The sequence below is a fragment of the Rhincodon typus genome, chromosome 26, assembly GCF_021869965.1.
Source record: "Rhincodon typus isolate 14 chromosome 26, sRhiTyp1.1, whole genome shotgun sequence".
Classification (NCBI taxonomy): domain Eukaryota; kingdom Metazoa; phylum Chordata; class Chondrichthyes; order Orectolobiformes; family Rhincodontidae; genus Rhincodon; species Rhincodon typus.
This window is the reverse complement of record NC_063357.1, coordinates 35,769,303-35,795,292: the sequence shown is the minus strand read 5'-3', so window position 1 is coordinate 35,795,292 and position 25,990 is coordinate 35,769,303. Positions and strand designations below refer to the sequence as shown.

The window sequence follows — 25,990 nt, the reverse complement described above, 5'->3', positions numbered from 1 at the left end:
TGAGCCCCACAGGGATCTGTGCTGGGGCATTAATTTGCATCAATCACTTAGTTCAGGAGAGCAAAGGTGCTGCTATTCTTTATATTTGCTGCTGACAACAAGATAAATCAGAAATTATGTTGTGAAGAAGACAGAAGGAGGTTGCAGATACATATAGCTTCGTTAGCTGTGTCCTCACTAGTTTGTGGAAGGTGCATTTAGGAGGGTGGCTTTTTGTGCCTGCTGGTTTGTCTGTTATCTTGTACCAATTTAAATAGCATGACATCTTATAAATTAATCCTTTCTTTGTGCACTGTGGCTTAAGATTAAGATTTAAGATTATATATGGGGAGACAATGGCCGAGTGGTATTATCTCTGGACTATTAATCCAGAGACCCAGATAACACTCTGGGGACCCGGGTTCAAATCCCACCATGGCAGATGGTGGAATTTAAATTCAATAAGATATTTGAAATTAAGAGTCTAATGATGACCATGAATCCATTGCCGATTGTCAGGAAAAAGACATTTGGTTCACTAACGTCCTTTAGGGAAGGAAACTGCCATCCTTACCTGGTCTGGCCTACATGTGACTCCAGACCCACAACAATGTGGCTGACTCTGAATTGTCCTCTGGGCAATTAGAGATGGACAATAAATGCTGCCTAGCCAGCGACGTCCTCATCCCGTTAATGAATAAATAAAAAAGTGGAGAATTGGTCTTCATGGAGGATATTGATGAATTATTCTAATTATGCTAGTCTGTTAATCAAAATGTTCCATACATCAACACAAACAAAGAAGGTACTAAAATTATGTAACAGCATCACCTAATACATTAGTTGGCTAGAATAAAAAGGTAGCTCCCTAAATCAAAATATAGCCATCAAGAAAATCTCAAGACGAGCCCTCGAATAAGAAAAAATATTTTGACCCTTGTAATAGCAAATGCATAATTAATTAAAAAGTTCTAATTTTAATCTTATTCATTCAGAGAAGATGAGAAAAATGATATGGGGCAAAGATTATAACATGAAATAAGCAAATTCAACAGTGACATCAAAAGTAAATTACCTAAATGGTACTGAGTCAACAATTTCAAATCAGATTCCAGCCTCCATTTTATCAAATGGCAGAAATTTATGTTGACTCTGCTAATTTTTTTCTTAAACCTCCTCTGCACACATCTTTGTTTCTTGACTTTCACATATACCATCTTATGATTCCTTGCACCATCAGCTCTTTTGTCATTTAAATTACTCCATCCTTTCCACCATATCATGTCCCTTCCTTTTTGTTCTTCTCTCTCCTCCTGCCTTCTCTGCTTCTGAACTTGCTTAAAACATGTTACACCATTTTCCAGCTCCAAAGAAAGATTATTAACCTAACTCTCTTCCTTCCTCCACAAATACTGTATGACCTGCTGAGGAATTCCAGAATTTTCTGTTTTCATTATAAAAGGATCAGGATATCATTGCTAATCACCCCAAGCGCTAATTTACCTGAACACCCCTCAAGTAACTCAGGCATGGGTCACTCTACCAAGCAGGCAGGTAATGCTAACATTTTATAGATTAAAGGATTCTAACATCTGTGTTCAGGAAACTACTGGAAAAATTCTAAGGCACAGAATTAATCTCCACTTGGAGAAGCAAATATTAATCAAGGATAGTCAGCATTACTTTGTAAGCAGGTGATCATGTCTAATAATTTTGAATTTGAGGAGGTAATTAGGTGTGTAGATGAGGGCAGTGCTGTTATGTACTCTACATGAGCTCCAGTAAGGCTTTGACAAGGTCTCGCGTGGCAGACTGGGTAAGAAGCTAAAAGCACGAGTTGCGGGACAAATTAGATCCAAAACTGGGGATGTGGCAGTAAGCAGAAGGTGATGGTTGAAGGATGTTTTGCGACTGGAAGCCTGTGTCCAGTGGCATGTGACAAGGCTCAGTGCTGGGTCCCTTGCTATTTGTTGTTAATGATCTAAACATGAATGTAGGAGGTTTGATCAGCACATTGGCAGAAATTTTGGTGTGGTAAATGGAGAGGAGACAAACCTTAGACCACAGGCTGATATAGATGGGCTGAGCAGTGGCAAATGGAATTTAATCCTGAAAGGTGGGAGGTGATGTGTTTTGGGAGAACTAACAAGGCAAGGGAGTACACGTTAAATAGTAGAACTCTAGGAAGTAGACAGGATCTTGGCATATATATCCATAGATCCTTAAAGGTCGCAGGTAAGATGGATAAGATGGTTAAGGCATATAGGATACTTGCCTTTATTAGTAAAGGTACTGAATGCAACAATAGGGAGATTATGATGGAGCTGTACATAACTTTATTTAGGCCATGGCTGGAACACTGTGTGCAGTTCTGGTTGCCATTGTTTCATTCACAGGTGTAAGGAAAAGAGCACACAGATTTAGGCAGAACAGGCGGCTGCTCAATTCTCTGTCAAACTTTCAGAAAGATGTTCAGCAGTGATTGCACTGATTTTGGGAAATGGTGAGGAAATGACAAGGAATCAGAGGATGACCTTTGGCATCTCCCATCACAACTTACTCAATGGTGCATTACGAAAACAAACCTTGCACCTCTGCCTTAAACCATACAGATATATTGTAAGAGCTGAACCCAAAAAGAAGCACAGCTTTTTGAATTCTCCTGGGGGGAGAAAAGAGAGCATGGTGCAAAGTCAATTTTTTCCCCTCTCAAACTCATGACCTATTTGAAAGCAACCATTATGACAGCAATATTTTTCTACTTTAAAAGCTCTAGCTGACTGCCTTCCTGAAAATGTGATGACATTGAAACAAACAGTTTTATTCCATATTTCCTCTATAATTTTCTCACTTATTCTCCTGAAACATTGGTCTATATGGCAATCAAAGCAGTTGGCCAATGCGACGAGCTCCAAGATTACCTTTGCTGCATGGTAAAATTGATGCTGAGATACACAATGTCTGGTTAGATCTAACAGAGCCGACACAGTTACACAAGTCTTCATGAAACACCACTTCTCGTACCTGCTGGGATGATGAGTTCATCTCGACTAGGTCATCTGTTTCCGCAACTGGCTCACTGTCAGGTGAGGTGGACTCAACAGGAATGACCACAACAGGGCTGACATGCTCTGACAGCGCTGAGGCTCGCAGAAAGTTTGGAGCATTCTGCAACAAAACAATTGATCATTAGTACCAAATTAAAAAGTACACTGAAAGGACAGTCAGTCTATAAACACTGGAAATGGACGGGTTAACGTTTTGGGGCAGATTGTTCAGCCTGCACCCAAATATTCACTTTCTTCCTTTTTCAGGTAATTTAGCAAGAATGCAGAAAATATGGTGCTAAATTGGAGAATATTATCAATTTCATGTATTTTTTAACATTTGTTCATGGGGTGTTCTTGGATTTTAACTCTGTGACAGTGAAAGGACAGCAATAAATTTAAGTCAGAATGGTGTTTGACTTAGAAGGGAGCTGCAGGCAGTGGTGCTCCCGTGCATCTGCTGTCCTTGTTCCTCTTGGTACTGGAGGTGATAGGTTTTCAACATCCAGTTCAGTGAGAATGTCTTCCTTTAGTCCTATTCTAATTATCTGATCGTACCCAAAAGGATCTCCAAGCATGAGATCTCTGGCAAACAACTCTAGATTTATTCTGAAGTTGCCAAGGGATCCATCTTATACAACTCCTTTATTTATATCTTGCCCACTGACAAAATCTGCTCCCAGATGTAGGGTCAGATTTCACTGATGGCAATCAATTCCACTCTTCCACCACTTGCTTCAACCCTTGCAATGCATCTGTACTGCCATCGACTGTTCATTAAACATCCAGTCTTGGGTGAGATGCAGCTTTCTTCAGTTAACACGTGGAGATTAATCCCATCTTCTTAGCCCATCACAACTTTCCAACGATTCATCCAGAATTCTATTCCTTGTCTAGCCACTACCTCTCAGAACCAAACTCTATAAAACCAATCTTTGATCCCAAGCTCAGATTAATTGCTATATCTCCTCTATCACAAAACTACTGCTTGATCACTATCCATAGTATCAGTCATTCTCTATCCACCTCCCTTCCATACCTGTACTCATCACTTCTTGTCTATTCCAATGCTGACCTGGCTGTTTTCCCATCCTACAGCATCCACAATTATTCGCTTATCTAAAACTTTGCCAGTTTTTTTAATGTCACAATGTACCCTGCTCACTCATCACACTGAACCTACATAGACTCCTAGTTCACAAATAAACTTCTCACCACCATGCTTAAGTTCTTTCATAGCTTCACCATTCATAAATCAGTAACATTCTTTAGCCCAACAGCTGGAGAGGTGGTGGTATACTGGTTAAGTCACAAGACTAGTAATACAGAACTCAGCTATTGTTCTGGCGGTGTGGCGTCTGTTCTTATTAGTAAGGGGACAAAGAGTAACGGAGAGAAGGCAGGAAATTGGGGTTGAGAAACAAAGAACATTACAGCACAGTAACAAGTCCTTCAGCCCACCAAGCCTGTGCCAATTCCTAACACTTATTTAGGGCCGCTACTTACTACCCATACACAGAATGTATCCTTTTGTTCGTATATCTCTCTCTCTCCCCTTCAAAACCCCTAACTGTTTGCGTGTCTATCAAGATATGCCTTAATGGCTGTTAACATGCCCGCTTCCACCACCTCTAATGTCGGTGTGTTCCAGGCACCCATCACCCTGTGCGTGAAAAATTTTCCCCGCACTTCTCCCCTAAACTTTCCCCTTTCACCTTGAACCTGTAACTCTTGTAGTTGACCTTTTTACCATGGGAAAAAGCCTCTGACTATCCACCCCATCTATGTCTCTGATAATTTTGTAGACCTCTGTCAGATCGCTCCCCAGCCTGTGTCTTTCCAATGAAAGCAATCAGAGTTTATCCAACCTCTCCTCATACCCAAAACCCTCCAGACCAGGCAACATCCTGGTAAGCCTTCTCTGCATCCTCTCCAAAGCATCCATGTCCTTCTGGTAACGTGGTGACCAGAACTGTACACAATATTCCAAATATAGCCTAACTAAAATTTTACACAGCTGTAACATAACTTGCCAACTTTTATATTCAATGCCCTGGCCAATGAAGACAAATGTGTGCTATGCCTTCTTGATCACTTTATCCACCCATGTTGCCACTTTCAGGGATCTGTGGACCTGTATGCTCAGATCCTCTGTATGTCAATGCTCCTAAGGGTTCTGCCTTTTTTTTAAAAATTCATTCATGGGAAGAGGGCATCTCCAGCTAGGCAACATTCATTGCCCATTCCCAACTGCCTAGACGGCATTTAAGAGTCAACCACATTGCTGTGGGCCTGAAGTCACATGTAGGCCAGACCAGGTAAGGATGGCAGTTTCCTTCCCTAAAGGACATTAGTGAGCCAGATGGGTTTTTCCGACAATTGACAATGGATTTGTGGTCATCATTAGATTCTTAATTCCAGATTTATTTTTTATTGAATTCAAATTCCACCATCTGCCATGGCGGGATTCAAACCTGGATTCCCAGAACATCATCTGGGTCTCTGGACTAACAGTCTAGCAATAAAATCACTCGGCCATCGCCTCCCTTTATTGTATTATTAGCATCTGAAGTTGATCATCCAAAATGCATCACCTCGCATTTGTCCAGATTAGACTCCATCTGCCATTACTCTGCCCAAATCTGCAATGTATCTATATCCCACAGAATCCTTTGACAATCCTCTTCACTATCTGCAATTCCACCAATTTTAGTGTCATCCACAAGCTTACTAATCAGACTATCTATATTTTCTTCCAGATCGTTTTTTATAATATTACAAAGAACAAAGGTCCTAGCACCGATCCCTGCAGAAAACTTTCAGTTACTGACCTCTATTCCATGAAACACCCTTCCACTGCTAGTCTCAGTCTTCTATGACCAAGCCACTTTTGTATCCATCTAGCCAGCTCACACCAGATCCCATGAGACTCTACCTTTTGTACCAGCCTGCCATGAGGTGTCTTATCAAATGCCTTACTAAAGTCCACGTAGACAACATTTACTGCCTTGCCTTCATCAAGCATTGCTGTCACCTCCTCAAAAAAACTCAATCAAATTGTTGAGACAGAATCTGCCCTGCACGAACCCATTCTACCTCTCACTAACAAGTCCGTTCATTTCCAAATGTGAATAAATCCTGTCCCTCGGTATCTTTTCCAACAGACTCCTCACCACTGACATCAGGCTTACTGGCCTGTGATTACCTGTTTCTCTACATTTCTGTGTTCCTTCTTAAACAAAGGAACAATGATGGCCATTCTCCAGTCCTCTGGAACCTCACCTGAGGCCAAAGAGGATGCAAAGATACCTGTTAAAGCCCCAGCTATTTCTACCCTTGCCTCCCACAATATCCTGGAACAGATCCCATCTGGCCATGGGGACTTAGAATCATAGAATCATCATAGAATCCCTATAGTGTGGAAGCAGGCCATTTGGCCCACCAAGTCCATACCGACCCTCCAAAGAGCATCCCACCCAGATCCACCCACTATCCTATCTTTGTAACCCTGCATTCCCATGGCTAATCCACCTAACCGACACATCCAGCGACACTATCGGCAATTTAGCATGACCGATTCACTTAGCCTGCACATCTTTGGACTGTGGGAGGAAACCAGAGCACCCAGAGAAAACATACACAGAGACAGGGAGAATATGCAAACTCCACACAGACAGTCCTCAAGGGTGGAATCGAATCCAGGTTGCTGGCACTGTGAGGCAGCACTGCTAACTACTGAGCCACTGTGCTGTTCTAGACTTGTGTACCTTCATTCATTTCATGGTACCCAATACTTCCTCCTTCACTATGCTGACCTGCTTGAGACTATTCACACACCTTGCCCTAACTTCAACATCCCTCACATCCCTCTCTTTGGTGAATACCAACATCAAGTACTCATTAAAGATCTCACCCATTTCCTCTGGCTCCACACATAACTTCCCTCCTTTATCCTTGAGTAGGCCTACTCTTTCACGAGCTACCTTCTTGCTCCTAATATATGCATAAAATGTCTTGGGATTCTCAAGCTCTGCTGGGCAAGGACATTTCACTCTTTTAGCCCTCCAACCTCCCCATCTGAGCTCCTTCCGACTTTCTTTATATTCTTCAAGGACTTCGTCTGTTTTTAATTGCCTAGATGTAAGGTGTGATTTCTTTTTTGACTAAGCTGATAACTTCCCCTGTCATCCAAGGTCCCAAATATTGCCATTCCTGTCCTTCACCTTCACAGGAACATGCCAGTCCTGCTCTCTCATCAACTGGTCTTTAAAAGACTCAAATATCAGATGTGGACTTACCCTCAAATAGCTGCTCCCACTCCACATTCCCCAATTCTTGCCTAATTCGTTCATAGTTGGCCTTCCCCTAATTTAACACCTTTATCTGAGGTTCACTCTTGTTCTTATCCATAAGTATCCAAAAACTTAGGGAATTGCCGTCACCACTCCCAAAATGGTGCCCCACTGAAACTTTGATCACCTAGCCGGGCTCACTTCCCAGTACCAGGTCCAGTATGCTCACCCCAACTCATTGGACTATCCACATACTGTTTCAAAACACCGTCCTGGACACACCTAACAAATTGCTCCCCATCCAAACCCCCGGCACAAAGGGAGTCCCAATCAATATGAGAGAAGTTTAAATCACCCACCACAACAACCCTGTTATTTTCACATCTTTCTGGAATCTGACTATATAGCTCTTCCTCTATCTCCCGTTGGCAGCTGGGAGGTCTGTAGTACCTCACTGGGACTGCCCTCTTTCCCATTCCTGAGCTCTACCCACAATGCCTCACTGAAAGATCCCTCCAGGGTGTCCTTCCTCAACACATTTGTGCTGTGCTCCCTAACCAGTAATACAACATCCCACCTCTTTTGCTTTCTCCTCTGTCTCATCTAAGACACTGATAGCCTAGAACTGCCTTTCCTGCCCCTCTTTCAACCATATCTGTGTGACAGTAACATCATAACTGCATGCATTGATCCAGGCTCTAAGTTCATCCATCTTACCTGTTATACTACTTGTATTGAAGCAAATACAGTCCAAGCCTCCAGTTCCGCTGAGCTCAGTCACCTCTCCCAGTCTGCTGTTCCTCTTATCTATATGTGCCTCAAGCTCAAGATCTTCCCCAGTCTCTATAATTACTGACCTGCTGCTCTGGTTGTAACACATCAGTGGAACAGTCTCAATGGACTGAATGGTCTAGTTCTGCTCCAAAATATTATGGGTTAATAGCCTAGCTCCTACCATATTGTCTTTTCCTGTCATTCTGGCTTCTTATGAATTTTCCCTTTCCTTTGTCCCGCTTTTGGTGGCAGTGCCTTCAGCAAGCAGACCCATGCTCTGGAATTCCCACTCTGAAGTTCTCCCTATCTTCATCTCTCTTCTCTTCTATAAGACTCACTTTAGAAACAACCCCTCTGAACTAATTTCTGGTCACCTTGTCCAATATTTCCTTCTTTACTGTGACATTCATTTCATTTTCCTGATTATACCTCTGATGCACTTGGAATATTTTTCTACTTTAGAAGGTTGTTCTAACAATGTCAAACTGTTGTTGAAAAGGATAAAAGCAACATTGGAAACACTGCCACCTCTTTTGCACTGTTGCTCAGTCAACACGAGCCTTTCTTCTTGAAGTACACCATGGGAGCACTAAAAAGGTGCATGGTAAATGCTGCTTTGCCATTGTCACTCACATGATGTAAACAAGTCAAAAACAAATGGTTACACAGTCTTAAACAGTCAAATTTAGTTCTTCAAGTGGATTTCTGTCAGACAGGTCTACCTAACTCCTCATTATGAAACTATACCCCTCCCTACAATTGGGTATCAGCTCAATTGACTTGGGTCTAAAAATCCATGCTAAGGAGAGATAATTGGCTGAAGTGATTTTCAAAATCTTTCAAATTGATTTCAATTTGATCAACAAGAAGCCTCAGCTCCTCAAAAACTCACTCCAGGATTTAGTCTGAGGATTCACACTCAACTCTGAAATAAATTATGGCACATAATGTCAGCATTGCTTTCTTGTGCTCTGTTGTGAGGATGCCCATTTTGATCATTCTAGATATCTGGCTAATCTTATCTGCGATAGCCATAGGGATTGTTGTTGTAGTTGTTCTGCTACAAATAGTTTCTTTATATATCAACATGACCCAGTTAGCTTGATGTATTCCAACCTTGATTATGGTCTACCTTGAGAATATAGCCAACTTCCTCCAGTTGGTCTAACTCTCAACTCCTTTTTTGCTAAGAACAAGTGCTTCATTGTTGAATGGGAAATTTCTGCACTACATCAGAATCCTGAGGAGTCTGCCACACATTGTGTAAACAAACGTCCCTCAATAGCTGTGGGAACACCAGAGTTGCCAACCTGCAAATTGCAGGCATCACGAGACTGCAGGCACTACTAGTCATGCATTAATCAGATTTATTCACGTTTTGTACCGACATTAAAAGTACCATATCTGATACAATCATATAGCTGACAATCATAACAATACAACATCATGAGATAATTTGTTGCGTCATAAAGCTAAGAACACCTACATTGCCTGAGCATTAGAAGCTCATGCACTGATGTTTTTCTAACTATCCTTATAACCGTCACTTTCCAGCAACACAGATATGGACCCCAGCATCAGCTGAAGCGGTTGAGGAGAAAATAATGAGAATGGGAAGAATGAAAATCAGCTGGAAAGAGACTGCTCAGCCCAGGTCAAGAACTGATGGTAAAGTCCTGGCTACTAAGGGAAGCCATCCAGAGTAAGTGATTGAAAGTTACAAGAAGTGAGCACTCTTCATTTGGGAATAACCGACACAGTATTCAAGTTCAACTTCTTTTGGGGAGGTGGTAGGAGAGTGCATGGTAGGGGACTCCAATAGAGATCCAATAGAAGCATTCAGGTTGGGAAGGTGTGAGAAAGTTCCTGTGTTGCCATAAGATATGGGATCAGGAATGCTAAAATTCTGTTCAGGGCAAGAAGGAGAAAATGAAACAAAAAACACCTTTAATTTTGGTTGAAGACTTCAAATTAATTACATTCATAAAAGCAACCCAAATGCTCGTGAGACACAGAGCAGTAATTAAGGCAGCTTGAATTGCTAAGTGTCATGTGTAGATCTAATCAACTCTGGTTAATTGATTTCTTAATCCTGTTTTGCGTCCTTTATCTAAGAAACTATGTGCTGACCTTCAAGGGGGCCCAGAGGAGGCTCATAAGAATGATTCTGGGAATGAAGGGTTTGTCAAATGAGAACTGGTTGAGGACTCTGGGTCTGTACTTGATGGAGTTTAGAAGGATGAATGGGAACCTCATTGAAATATACAGAATTTTGAGAGGCCTGAGTAGAATGTACGTAAAGATGCTATTTCCACTAGGTGCAGAGACTAAGGCCCTAAGGCACAGCCTCAAAGTGAAGGGATGACCCTTTAGAACGGAGATGAGGAAGAATTTCTTCAGCCAGAGGGTGGTGAATCTGTAGTACTCATTGCCGCAGATGGCTGTGGAGGCCAAATCATTAAGACAGAGATAGATATGTTTTTGATCAGGAAAGAGATTAAAGGTTACAGGGAGAAGGCAGGAGAACGGAGTTAAGAAACGTCTCAGCCATTATCGAATGGTGGAGCAGACTCAATGGGCCAAAATGCCTAATTTTGCTGCTGTAGCTTATCTTATGATCTTTCATCTGTCCCCTTCACCCTCACCTCCAGCAACTGAAGATTTGACTTTATGACTACAGTCAACTGCCTCTGTCACTTCCCTTCACTAGCTGACCATACTGGTGTCAATCATCTAACGCTGCCACAGTCCTGAACACTTATCTTTCACCAGTTTCTATCCCATCTCATTTATACCCTCTGCAGACACATCTTGAAAATGAAATTCACCTGCTGTTCTCTCAAACGTATTACTACAAAATTACTAATCATTCAGCTTCCTCCTGGTTTCTGTGTTAGTTAATATTGTTAACCATTCTGTCTCTACAGGTACCATCCCCAACCACTTTAAACCTGTCATCATTATCTTCTCCTTAAAAAAATACGATAACTTGCATTTATAATAGCGCTTCTGTGCAATACTACACTCCAAAGTGCTTCTCAGGGGTGCTTTAAAACAAAATATGACAGTGGGTCACAAAGGGAAACACAACGCAACTGACCCTGCAAACAAGGCCAAAGAAAACAGTTTTATGGAGTGTTTCACAGGAGGGGAATGAGATGGAGAGGTGAAGTAGTTTAGGGAGATAACTTCAGAGCTTACAGCCAAAGCAGCTGAAGATGTGGCCACCAGCGAGCAAAATCAGTGATGCTAAAAGACTAGAATTAGAGGGTTGTGGAGCTGAAAATGATTATATGTATAGGGAGGAGGAAGAATATAGAGGAATTCAGAAAGAAGAATGAAAATTTTACACTTCAATTTTTCTGACCCTTACAAACTATTGCATCATCTCCAACTTCACTTTCTTCAAGGTTCTTGAACCTATTGGCATTTCCCAAATTCTTGCCCACTTTTCCCTGTCACAATAACGAAATGAATCAAAGTCATAAGTGACGTACTACGTCACATTGAAAAAAAGAGAGATTAATTATCCATCCTTGCCCTTCAAGCTTGTCTACAGCCCTTGGACATGGTTGATTACATCATCCTCCTCCATAGCCTCTCCACAGCTCTCCAAGTGGATGGAACCTACAATGGTTTTAAAGGCAATGTCTTCGATCCCCAAAACAAACTCCCATTCCCTACACACCAGCTCCATCTATCTCTTTTGCAACTATCTCAGGCTGTACCAGATTGTTCACAACTTTGGTGTCATATTCAACCCCAAGATGAGCTCTGAGCACATATCCATCGCCATCACCAAGGTTGCCTATTTCCACCTTTGGAGCCCAATGCCACACTAGTCTCTGCTTATCAGCTGCTGAAGTCCCCATTGATGTCTTTCCCAGCTCTAATCTTGATCATTCAAATGCAGTCCTGGCCAGCCTCCAATGTTTCATCCTTCCCAATCATAATGTGTTCAAGGAATCCATTACTCACATCAAGGTAGTTACAAATTATTCTTATGATCATCCACTGACTCCACGTTAAGCCATGCACCAATTTTAAAATTTTCTTCACAAAAATATCAGAAATCGCTGGAGAAACCCAGCATAACTGACAGCATCTGTGAAGAGGAAGTAGAGTTAATGTTTTGGGTCCAGTGACCCTTTTTCAGACCTAGTATTTTGGTTCTTTGAATTCTTTTTTGTTTAAAATTTTCATCCTTGTTTTCAAATCTCCCTAGGATCTCGCCCCTTCCCATCTCTTTAACCTCCTCATCTTTACAACCTTCCCAGAGGTCTGTGGACCCTCTAATTCTGACTTCAAGCATTCCTGATTTTAATCACTCTACCATTTTTTACTGTGGCTTCAATTGTCTCAACTCTATGTTCTGAAATTCCCTTCCTGGACCTCTTTTTCTCTTTTCTTCTTTACAACTGTCCTGAAATCCTCTCTCTCTAATCAAGCATTTTATCAACTGCCCTACTATGCCCTAAAGTGGTTTGATGACAGTTTATTGTTATGACACTATGAAATTCCTCAGGAAATTTTAGTGCATTAAAGGTGCTATATAAAAACAAGTTGTTGTTACTTGGCAGTGGAAAAATGTAAATGGTACATTTGGTCTAGATAAAAGTGATATAAATTATTCCACACTCTTCCCACAGTTTCGCTATTGATGAATAAGAAGAATAATCTAAAATCTCAGAACTATCATGGCCCTTGATAAATCAGTAAGATCTAGAATGGACTTTCATTAGAAAATTGTGAAGGTTATTGGTGAAAACAACCCAGAATACTAACAAGGTGTAGAGCTGGATGAACACAGCAGGCCAAGCAAATTTTCTGAAGAAGGGTCCAGACCCGAAACGTCAGCCTTCCTGCTCCTCTGATGCTGCTTGGCCTGCTGTGTTCATCCAGCTCTGCACCTTGTTATCTCAGATTCTCCAGCATCGGCAGTTCCTACTATCCCAGAATACAGTGAACTGGTTTGATTCCTTGCTTAAACATGGCTACACTCACTGGAAAGTCCGCTGAATGCTCATGAAGCAGATTCCATGGATAAGGGAATTTCCAAGCAGACAGCACAAATAGATGAAGCCTGTGCTCTCTGGAACTTAAAAGAATGAGAGGTGCCCTCTTTCAGACATACAAAATTTTGGCAGGTAGATGCTGGGAGGATGTTCCCTTGATTGGGAGACTAGAACTAGGCTCACGGTGTCGAAATAAGACACTGTCATTTAGCACGAGATGGAAGAAATTTCTCCACTTAAAAGATGGCAAATCATTGGAATTTTCTGGGAGCCAAGGACGTTCACTGGATGAATACATTCAACCCAGAGCAATGGACTTTTGAACGCCATGGAATCAAAGAACAAGTACAATTCAAGTAGAAGCTGTAGCCTATAGTACATCAGTCATGAACTGAATGAATGGGAAAGCAGGCTAAAAGAGGTCAAGTACCAAATCCTGTTCCTAATTCTCATATTCTTATAGAATTCCTGATGTTCAGAAACTCTGGGATATGAATTATTCAAAAACTCCACATCTCTGACCTAAATGCACTTTTGCCACAAACATTATTATTTTAGATGGTTCAGCATTTGTAATTAAAAGTGCAGAGCAGAAATTTTCTCCTATATATTGAATAGTTTCAAGAGGAATATATCCAATGTAATCACAAAAATGAGAGCAGTCAAATTTATTTTTCATTCATGCCATGTGAGCATCTTTGGCTAGGATTAATTTGGCAAATGCTAATCCCAATTAGCTTTGAGAAGGTGATGCCTTCTTAAACCACTGCAGTGCATGTGGTGCAGGTATATCCACAATGCTGTTAGGAAAAGAGTTTCAGGATTTTGCCTCAACAACAGTTAGGGCAGAGTGATAAAGGTTCCAGCCAGGACAGTGAGTGATTTGGAAAGGACCTCACTGGTTGTGGTGCCCGCATGTGTGTGTAGCCTTTGTTCCTCTTGGTAGCAGAGGCCACAGGTTTGGAAATTACCGTCAACAGAGCCTTAACATGATGCTGCAGTGTATCTTCTAATATAATGCATACTGCTGCCACTATGCATCAGTAGCAAGAGGAATGAATCTTTAAGATGGATGCTATTCAGATCAAGCAGAATGAGTGTTGTTGGGAGACATGAGGACCCAGACAAGCGGAGAATACTCCATCCAACTCATGACTTCTGCTTTACAGATGGTGGGCAGGTTTTAGGCAGTCAGGTACTGAGTTACTAGCCAAGTGAAGAAATGCTTAGAAATAGTTTTGTCCTTGGGATCATAACAAGCCATCTCTTACTAAACCTTGAAGAAGACAGTATCTTACTCTCAGATATAGCAAGAACCGCAGATGCTGGAGTCAGAGACAACACAGTGTGGAGCTGGAGGAACACAGCAGGCCAGGCAGTATCAGAGGAGCCGGAAAGTTGATGTTTCAAGTCGGGACCCATCATCTTCTAACATTGTCTACTGTATCCGTTGCTCCCAATGTGGCCTCCTCTGCATCACTGAGACGAAGCGCAGACTCGGGGGCCATTTAGTGAAGCATCTGCGGTCTGTACATGACAAATGACGACATCTTCCAGTCACCAACCATTTTAACTCCCAGTACCACTTCCTGGGTGACATGTCCATCCTGGGCCTCCTCCAGTGCCACAATGTCACCACACACAAACTGGAGGAGCAACACCACATATTCCGCCTCAGGAGCCCACAGCCCAATGGCCTTAACACAGAATTCACCAGTTTCAAAATCTCCCCACGCCCCGCCTCATCCCATGTCCAACCCTTCCTCTCATCCCTGCCTCCCTGACCTGACACAACCTGTCCATCTTCTCTCCCACCTATCCACCCCACCCTTCCCACCAACCAATCCCCACTACCACCTACTTGCATTCACCTGTCACCACCCCATCCATCCTCTATTTCCCAGCTCCCTTCCCCCCCCGCCCCCATTTCTGAAGAAGGGTCCTGACCTGAAACACCAATTTTCCTGCTCCTCTGATGCTGCCTGGCCTGCTGTGTTCCTCCAGCTCCTCCTGCTCCACACTTGTCTCAGAAGTTTACTCTTCTCATTATTGTGGTCTCAAAGACAATCCTGTTGATAACTTATTTTTGTGTTTGCAAGCTCCTTTCAATTGATTTGCCAGACAGATGTCCATTAAGACACACAGGAGACCTTTTGGTTCATCGGGTTCACGTTGGCTCTCTGCACAGCAATCCAATCAGCATAATTCGCCTCCACTGATCCTGCAGTTTACTACTCTCAAGTGTCCTCCAATGTCCCTTTGAAATGATAAATCATCATCGTTTCTACTGCCTTGCTGGTAGCAAGTTTCTGGTCATTACCACTCACTGCGTAAAAGATTTCCTCCTCCTATCACCTTCACATCTCTACTCAAAAATTTAGATTTGTATCTGTTCCTCTGCTAACAGATAATGGGAACAGTCTTTCTTTGATTACTTTATTTGAACCTGTCATAATCTCACACACCTCTATCAAAACTCAAATATTCTCCTTTGCTCCAAAGGGATTACATGAGAGAGTGCTAGAGTGCGAGAGTGAGTGAGACAGAGAGATAATGTGTGAGGGGGTGTGAGGGCGGAGAGTGGGGGTGGGGGGGAGATTGGGCGGGGAGAGAGGGGCGGGGGGAGAGAGAGAGTGGGTGTGAGAGACATAGAGTGTGTGAGAGAGAGAGAGACAGACAGACAGAGACAGAGAGAGACACAGAGAGAGAGAGACAGAGAGAGAGAGACAACAGACAGACAGACAGACAGACATAGAGAGACAGAGCGCACAAGTGGTTTTTTTTATTCATTCAGAGGATGACAGCGTCGCTGGCTGGGCCAGCATTTATTGCTTAATTGCCCAGAAGGCAGTTGAGAGTCAACCATCACATTGCGGTGGATCTGGAGTCACATATAGGCCAGACCAGGAAAGGATGGCAGTTTCCTTCCCTAAAGGACATTAGTGAACAACATGGGTTTTTACAACAATCGACAATGGCCTCATGGTCATCACTAGATTCTTAATTCCAGATATTTATTGAATTACAAACAGTACTATGAGCAGAACAAAGAGGATGGAATTCCAACAACAAGCATGACAAATATGCAAAAGCTCAGGCAGTATCAATACAATATTCTCAATGGTAGAAAAGCCTACTGGCAGCGTCCAGGCCCAGGCAAGGAATACCACTTTGAGCAATGTATGAAAAAGCTGCAAATGCTGTAATTTATGTCCAAGCCTTCAGAAGAGATGAGAACCAAGTTTGAGGTTGGGGAAAAGAATGAAGGTAAACAAAATCCGTTTAACATTTTGATCCAAATAAAATTACCTATACAGAGTCATACAGCACGGAAACAGACCCTTCAGTCCAAGACATCCATGACTAAACTAGTCAGCCAAACTAGTCCCATTTGCCTGTGTTTGTCCTATATCCCTCTAAACCTTTCCTACTTACTCAGCTGTCCGTATGTCTTTTAAACGTTGTAATTGTACTAGCCCCTACCTCTACCTCTGGCAGTTCATTCCACATAATACAAACTACCTTCTGTGTGAAAAAAGTTGCTCCTCAGGTCCCTTTTAAATCTTTCCCCTCTCACCCTGAATAGATGCCCTCTTGTTTTGAACTCCCCTACCCTAGGGAAGACCTTTGCTATTCACCTTAGCTATGCCCCTCATAATTTTATAAACTTCTAAGGTCACCCTTCAACCTCCTACACTGCAGGGAAGAAGTCCTAGCCTATCCAGCATCGCCTTATAACTCAAACCCTCCAGGCCCAGTAATATTGTTGTAAATCATTTCTGTTCCCTTTCCAATTTAATGATATCTTTCATTAGCAGGGTTACCAGAACTGTACGCAGTATTCCAAATGTTACATACAGCTGCAACATGACATCCCAACACCGCCACTCAATGCTCCCACCAATGAAGGCTTGCATGCCAAATGCCTTTTTCACCACCCTGTCTACTTGTGATGCCGCTTTCAAGGAACTAGGTACCTAAATACCTAGGTGTCTCTGTTTAACAACAATCCCCAAGACCCAACAGAGTCCAGAGTCCATGTATTATTTACGTGGCTTCCCCTGCTGTTCCCCCACTTTAAAGGAAGCTACAGGGAAAATGCGGGCCTATTAAATAAAGATCTGCCCTGTAACCATTCTCCAATTCTTCTACAACTCTAAAGCGATCACAGACTGGACTAAAGGGCTTAGCAGACATTTTTAACTTTTTGAAACATGAAGTGCTTTGCCACAGAACTGGATCAGGTGGAGACCATGCAACAGTTTCTAATTCTGTGGGTCTGAATTTAAAGCTTGGAATCCTGCAGTATTCATGTGTGATTGCAACTGCAGTAATATTCAACAGAAACGTATTCCCATGTCTATCCTAAATGGGGAAGTACTTTGCAATTCTGTACTAAAACATACTTCTACCACAGGTAACCATTGTCAAAATAATTAGAAACACCAATGAAGACTTCAGTTAAAATCCGTTGAGTCTTCATCTAATTCACTTGAGCACTGAGATTAATTGTGTGCAGCATGACCAATTGCTTTCAGAATCTTTATTTAATATTCACTAAGTAAAGAAGGGTTATTTAGAGCACTCTGAGATAGTAGGAACTGCCGATGCTGGAGTCAGAGATAACACAGTGTGGAGCTGGAGGAACACAGCAGGCCAGGCAGCATCAGAGGAGCAGGAAAGCTGACGTTTCGGGTTGGGACCCTTCATCCTCCAACCTGGAGTGTGTATCCGTTGCTCCCAATGTGGCCTCCTCTACATCAGTGAGACCAAGCGCAGACTGGGGGACCCTAGAGGGGTAGTGGAGATTGGTTGGCGGAAAGGGTGGGGCGGGAAGAAGATGGACAGGTTGTGTCAGGTTAAGGAGGCGGGGATGAGATGGAGGTTAGGACATGCGATGAGGCTGGGGGTCGGGAGATTTTAAAACTGGTGAATTCTAGATTAAGGCTATTGGGCTGTATACTCCCGAGGCGGAATACAAGGTGTTGCTCCTCCAGTTTGCTCATGGTGACATTGTGGCACTGGAGGAGGCCCAGGATGGGCATGTCACCCAGGGAGTGGGACGGGGAGTTAAAATGGTTGGCGACCGGAAGGTGTTGTCGTTTGCTGTGTTCAGACCACAGATGCTTCACTAAACGGTCCCCAAGTCTGCGCTTGGTCTCAGCGATGTAGAGGCAGCCACATCGGGAGCAACAGATGAGGTAGACTATGTTGGAGGATGAAGGGTCCCGACCCAAAACGTCAACTTTCCTGCTCCTCTGGTGCTGCCTGGCCTGCTGTGTTCCTCCAGTTCCACACTGTGTTATCTCTTATTTAGTGCACTGTTAACTTTCATGAAAATGCTGTTGACCGTTAAAAAGAAGCAAGACTTTTAGAAAGCACCAGACACAGTCATAGAGTCATACAGCATGGAAGCAGACCATTCGCTCCAACTAGTCCATGCTGAACATAATCCCAAACTAAACTATTCCTACGTCCTGCTTCTGGCCCATATCCCTCCAAACCTTTCCCATTCATATATCCATCCAAATGTCTTTTAAACGTTGTAATTTTACTCGCATCCACCACTTCAGCAGGAAGTTCATTCCACACATGAACCATCCTCTGTGTAAAAAATTTGCCCCTTATGTCATTTTTAAATCTCTCACCTCTGGCCTTAAAAATGTGCGCCCTAGATTTGAAATTCCCCATCTTAGGGAAAAAAACAACTACCATCAACTATCTATACCTCTCATTATTTTATAAACTTCTATCAGGTCACCTCTCAACCTCCTATGCTCCGGTGAAAAAAGTCCCTTTTCACCCACCTTACTCCTATCTGAAAACTTAAAGCTCATATGATAGAATGTCAGTGGTCATTGAGAAGTAACTGAGTTCTGAACACCAGCTCAGATCAAGTTATCACCGTGCACAACTCGCAAGATTTAAAGATTTCACAGAGATTACAAAAGTGAATAATACAAAAGACTTTTAGCTCCAGAACATGACTACCATGGTTATTGGTAATTATTACTTAATTCAGAGCAAGAATTGAGAACAGTATGGAAACGCAGAGAGCATAGGAGACATATTATCATAAGACCATGAGCATATCTAAGAATAGCCATATAGATTTTCAAAACCATGTGTACTATTTTACATAGTTCTGCCCAATCCCCCAACCTTTAAATATTTGAAGGAAAGGCCTTGCTTGTGTTCTTGATCTTGCATTTTTGTCACTCCTGTGCTACAAGAGATTCAGAATTACTGAGATGGTCCACAAGTTTGAAAACCAGGTTTCCATCTTTCATAGTCAGTCACCAATCTCTATTAGCAACTCTTGGAATCACAAATACCCGTGACACTGAAGCGTACAAAATTCTGAAGGGGTTTGACAGACTAAATATCAAGGCTGTTTCCACTGGTCAGGGAATCCAAAACATAATGGGACAGTCTCAGGATAAGGCATCAACCAGTTCTGAGGAAGGGTCACCAGACCCGAAAAATTAACTCTGATTTTTTCTTCACAGATGCTGCCAGACCTGCCAAGCTTTTCCAGCAAACTTCTGTTTTTGTTCCTGATTTACAGCATCCACAGTTCGCTTGATTTTTATCAACCATTTTGGACCTAGATGAAGAGAAAAAGCTTCACTCAAAGTGTTGTGAATCTTTAGATTTTCTATTTGAGAGTTGCAGATGCTCCACCATTGAATATATTTAAGGTTGGACAGACAGATGTTTGGTCTCTCAGAGAATCAAGGGATCTTAGAAGCAGGCAGAAAACTAGAGCTGAAGCCAAAGGTCATTCATGACTGTACTGAATGACAGAGCAGGTTCAACAACCAATAACAATAATTCTATTTCTTTTTTTTTTGTTCACTAGAGTCATAGTATCTGCATCTCAAATTAATCACTAATTGTATGTCATCTGAAACAAAGAAATTGAACATGTACATCACATGGGAAGCTTGCCAAATGGATACAAAATAGGCATGATGGTAGGAGACAGAGGACTGGTGGCGGTTGAGGATTGTTTTTCTGGAGGCCTATGACCAGCAGTGTTCCACAGGGATCGGTGCACTGTTGTTTGTCATTTATATAAACTATTTGGATGAGAATTCAGGAAGCATGGTTAGTAAGTTGGGGTGACATCAATATTGTTGGTGTAGTGGGTAGTGAAGGAGGTTATCTAAGAGTACGACAGGAGTTTGATCAATTGGGTCAACGGGCTGAGGAGTAGCACATGAAGTTTAATTTGGATAAATGTGAGGTATTGCAGTTTGGTAAAACAAACTAGAGCAGGACTAATATAATTAATGGTAGGGCCCTGGGTAGTGTTGTCAAACAGAGAGACCGAGGGGTTCAGGTACATAGTTTTGTGAAAGTTGCATCACAGATAGATAGGATGGGGTTAAGAAGGCATTTAGCACATTTGCCTTCATTGCTCAGACCATTGATTATAGGAGTTGGGATATCATGTTGAGGTTGTATAAGATGTTAGTCAGGCTTTTTCTGGAGTACTGTGTACAGTTCTGGTCATCCTGCTAAAGGAAGGATATTATTAAATTAGAGAGGGTTCAGAAAAGGTTTATAAGCATTTTTCCAGGACTGGAGAGTTTAAATTATAAGGAGAGGCTATATAGGCTGGGACTTCTTTCCCTGGAGCAGAGGGGGTTGTGGGCTGACCTTGTTGAGGTATGTAAAATCATGAGGAGCATAGATAAGATGAATAGCAAAGGTGTGTGTGAGATGAATAGAAAAGGTCTTTTTCCGAGGGTAGGGGAGTTCAAAACTACATTTTTAAGGTGAGGAGGAAAGATTTAAAAGAGATCCGAGTTGTAGAGTGTGGTTCATATGTGGAATGAATTGCCAGAAGAAGTGGTAGATGTAGGTACGGTTACAATATTTAAAGATATTTGGACAGGTACGTCATTAGCAAAGGTTTAGAGGGATAAGGGCCAAGCGCAGGCAAATGGGACTAGCTTACTTTGGAAAACTTGGTTGGCATGGATGAGTTGTACCAAAGGGTCTGTTTCCATGCTGTATGGCTCTATGTACTTATCAATGTCAAAACCCATTATGTTGCGAGTATGAGCAGGCACTGGGAATGATTGCAAACATGGAACTGCTGTGTAAGGACAGAATAAAACTCAAGGAATCTTTCCATTTGAAGGAAAACCTCGAAATGCTCAAATTTAAGAAACTTTAAGTCTCTCTCCTTCCAGAAAAGCATGGGAAAATTAGGACGTGATTGTAGGAGAGGGTGCAGAGAAGATTTATCTGGCTGCTCCCTGGGCTGGACGGTCTCAGGAAAGACTGGATAGGCTGGGGTAGTTTTTTGTTGGAGCACTGAAGGTTGGGAGAGGACCTAATAAAGATATATAAGATTGTGAGGGGAAAAGTTGGGGTGCATATGAAGGCACTGTTTCCATTAGCAGAGGGGTCAATAGTCAAAGGCCATAGATTTAACGCAAGAGTAGAAGGCTAAAGGGAACATAAAGGGAAGATTTTTTTTTCCCCAAACGTTGGTAGGAGTCTGAAACTCATTGCTTGAAACAGCGATTGAGTCAGAAACACTTGTTAAATTTAAGTGATATTTAGATAGTTTCCAGGGTGACGTGCCAAGAGCTGCAAAACGGGATTACAGCAGTCAGTTCACTGGTGAGGACATGATGGGCTGAATGGCCCCATCAAAGCTATTAATGCCTATAAGTCTATGAATACCACATCCCTTTTGCATGCAGTGGAGTGGAAGGATTTATTGGTCATCTTTTTGGTGACTTTTCTGTAGCTTGGCACTAGTTTGTTTCACATGCAGTTATACTTCTTTACTGTGGGGTGAGAACCAGATTTCTGCCCCACATGATGTGCCTTTGGCTGCCAACCAAACATTTCATTATAGCAAAAAATTCCTGTACATAATTCCAGCAATTCGTTTAGGTACATTTTAAACATTAAACTCATCTCGTGCATCTCAATTTTTGCTCAAGTCTTATGGGAATTGTAATGCTATGCTGCGATTTCTATATCAACAAACATTGTGCTCATCATCTCCATATTGTCACATTACTGTTAAAATTGGCAGGTACAGTGTCATATTGGTTATGTTACTGCACTAGTAATCCAGAATAAATAAACCAAAATCTTGTCTGGTTCATCGATGTCCTTCCTGAAGGGAAATCTGTAATCCTGCAGTCTGGCCTACAGGAGGCTCTTAACTTTCCTCTGAAATGGCCTAGCTAGCAAGTTTATCAATCACTACAAAAAAGAAAAATAATAAAACCAGACTGACCATCCACCATCAATCTCATCACTAGACAAGACAAAGGCACACCAGCAAAAGTAACTCTCAACTCCTCCTTCTGGGAATCGGTACCAAAACTGGGATATCTACCCCACAGTCCAGTCATGACAAGATAGCATAGAGATATTCAGAGAAACTGATCTTTCAGCCAACAGCCCAGACACTACCTTCACCAACTGTCCTGTCCTTCCACACACAGGACATGCCCACTAGAGGTGGCAGCACACTGGTAGTCCATCGGGAGGGTGTTTGGAGTGGACAAAAGTGATCACAAATTCCAAAAAGTCACACAGCATCCAGTAAAAGGGTAAAACATGGGGAAGGAAGCCTCCCAAAGATTGCTGTTCTCCCTCAACTGAAAGTCCGTACTCATCTATGTTGAACACCAATTGAAAGAAGCATCAAACATAGTAAGGGCATATAATGTACTCTGAACGGGTGACTTCAAGTCAATCGCTAAATTAGCATCCCAAGGTTCTTCACAAGAACCTTTACCAGTTCACTAGGATGCTTTAGGGAAGGAAATTTGTCATCCTTACCTGGTCTGACCTCCATGTGACTCCAGATCCACAGCGATGTAGTTGACTCTTAACAGCTCTCTGGGCAAATAGGGATAAGCAATAAATACTGGCTTAGCCAGCAATGCCCTCATCTCATGAATAAATTTAAAGAAAAGGAGAATTCTAAACTTCATATGACACTGAGCCTCACGAATCTTCTTGTACCAGGTTCAGTTTGTCATTACAGGATTAATGAGACTGGCCATCACAGTTTTCGGGGAGACAAAATCCCCTCTTCACACTGACAATACTCTCCACCACACTGTGTAACAATACCACCTACAAAATGAATTTGATTCAGAATAGCGCAGCTCAAATTCTGTAATCCATGAGGCAGAGGGCTGCAAGCAATAGAATTATAAATTATATATCACCACAATCTATAGGTTCAAAGCTAAACATATCTACCATTAATATCAGTACAGAATGTTTAGAAAAGCATGCCACAAGAAGTGTCAGGCATGGATAAAATGAGGTCCCAACCTGGTGATGCTGCAGCAGAGAGTCGCATGCATGCTAAACAGAGGAATTCATGTGTCATGGTTGGAGCTAAGAAATTCCCCAACAAATTCTTTCAATCAAATCTCAATATTCATGCTACATTCCGCCATGAATAGTGGTAGACAAGAAATCAACTGATTAAAGCAGATGGCTCCATTAACACCCCCATCTCAATGATGGCTGAGTCCAGCACTTTGGGCAAAAGACAAGGCCAAAGCATTAGAAAGCAACTTCAGCCAGAAGTGCTAAACAAAAAATGATCATCTTAGTGTTGTCTTGAGGTCTGCATCATTTCAGCAGCCAGTTTGATTCATTCTATCAGTAAATTATGCAACCCACTGGATGTTGGATGCAATTATTTGCTCGGACAACATCCTGACTAGATTTTGCTTTGTTCATTCATAAGAAGTAGGCATTGGTGGCTAGGTCAACATTAATTGCCCATCCCTAATTGCCTTGGAGAAGGCAGTAGTGAACTGTCTTCTTGAGCTGTTGCAATCCATGTGGTGCAGGGACACCCGATAAGAAGGGGGTTCCTTGAATGTTCACCATTCGTATTTCAGAACTTGATGATCCAAACAGAGACAAAAAGGCTAAAGTCAAGAGGGGAGATGAGTGTGACAGTCTTGTTGTCAAGCCAAAATTTAATCATGCGTAGCATCAAGAAAACTTAAGTCAATGGGAATTAAGGATAACTAGCCACAGTATGAAGTCATGCTTAACATGTAGGAAGATGTTATGGTTGCTGGAAGCCTCAGACTATGGTATCACTGCATGAGTTGCTCAGCACTGAATACTGGGTCCAACTATCTGCTTCTTTCCACTGTCAAGATCAAAGTTGGAGATATTTACTGATGACTGCAGATGGTGCAGTTCCGTTCTCAAATCCTCAGGTTCTGAAACAGTCTATGTCCACGTGTAGCAAAGCCTGCACAAAATTTGGGCTTGGATTGGAAAGCAGCAAATAATATGAATGGCAAAGAAGTGTTAGACGATGATCATCTCCAAAGAGAAAAGATCTAACTTCCCTCAACTCTGAATGGCATTATGGTCATCAAATCTTCCAGCAAAATCCAGAGGTTCACCATTAACCAAAAACTTAACTGGATCAGCTACATAATTACACAGTCACTACAATAGCAAGTCACAGGCTGGGTATTCTGAGCCAACTAATCCACCTCCTAATTCGCCAAATCTATTTCAACATTTACATTGCACAAGTCAGGAGTGCGATGGAATACCAACCACTTGCTTAGACAGACAGAGGTCCAATAACACTCAATCCCAACACTTTCCAGGACAAAGTTAGCCACTCAATGATACCTCATCCACCATCTTCACCAGTGCACCATGGTATTGTGTGCCATCTGCAAGACACAGTGCAAGAACTTCCCAAACACATTCTTCATGAATTACATGTAAAAAAATCAAAAAATGCGCACCTGCTTAATGTTTCAACATCAATGGGAACAAAGACTCCAGACAAACATCTCCATAGAAGCTGTAGACATTGATTACTGTGTAACAAGAACAATCCATTATGAAGGATAATAACCATTATTCAACAGGCTGGAACTAGCTGCCATTTCCTTCTCTATCTGTCATGTTGCTGGTATGGTTGCATATCTGCCTGTTGTCCTCTGGATTCTTAATGTATTAATGTATGAGCCTACGCTTTTGTGTATTAGCATACTCATTTTACATTGAAGAGTATTGCAGCAAATCAACTGCTCACCTCACATACACCTTGCAGCACAGGTTATTAACAACTGATTGAAAACTGACTGACACCCCCATGCTCCCACTTTCCAGCCCCACTAATTTACAGATATTGAGATTAAACGTAACACATTTACATCACCAAACCATTAAGATCAATAATTCATCTTAGGTTAGTTAGATTTGAGGATCAAATGATAATCTAAGATCATCTCCATCCAAGTAGAATCAGACACCACAAGGGGAAGCCTATCTGAACCAGCTGTTTGGAAAAGTTTTCCAATCAAACCTACTTCCCTGTTCTTCTCCCATTCCACGAACAATTCAATTTCCTTTTGAAAATTACTATTGTCTATTCCTTTACAACATTTCCACCCAGTGTATGCAGGTCATAATGACTTGTCTCACTATCTTAACATAAATTATAGAGAGAGAATTTGATAAATTAAGAAAATGCAAAAGCTGAGGCAAATAGATTTCTTTTGAGGAAAGTTCAAGATCATCCACTTTAGACCTAACAAGGATAGAACAGCATACTTTCAAAATAGGGAAATGTTAAAAACAGTATATTTCTAAAGAGATTTAGGGATACAGATTCACAGAAAATTAAAATGTCATACAAAGTTTCAAAAAAAATTATCAAAAGACTTGACAGAGCACTGGCTTAGAGGTCTTGTGGTGCAGTGTTAGTGTCCCCACCTCAGATCCAGGAGGTAGTAGGAACTGCAGATGCTGGAGAATCCGAGACAACAAGGTGCAGGGCTGGATGAACACAGCAGGCCAAGCAGCATCATAGGAGCAGAGAGGCTGACGTTTCGGG

The 25,990-nt window shown here is 42.0% G+C and overlaps 1 protein-coding gene across 1 annotated transcript in view; it reads right to left on the bottom strand.

Annotated features, from left to right (window-relative positions):
* Positions 1 to 25,990, bottom strand: part of LOC125486128 (huntingtin-interacting protein 1-like) — a 181,511-nt gene that overhangs the window by 10,974 nt on the left and 144,547 nt on the right. The window contains exon 11 of the mRNA XM_048612385.1: positions 3,004 to 3,147. Coding sequence (XP_048468342.1) covers positions 3,004 to 3,147 — 144 coding nt within the window. The remainder of the gene's footprint in view (positions 1 to 3,003; positions 3,148 to 25,990) is intronic.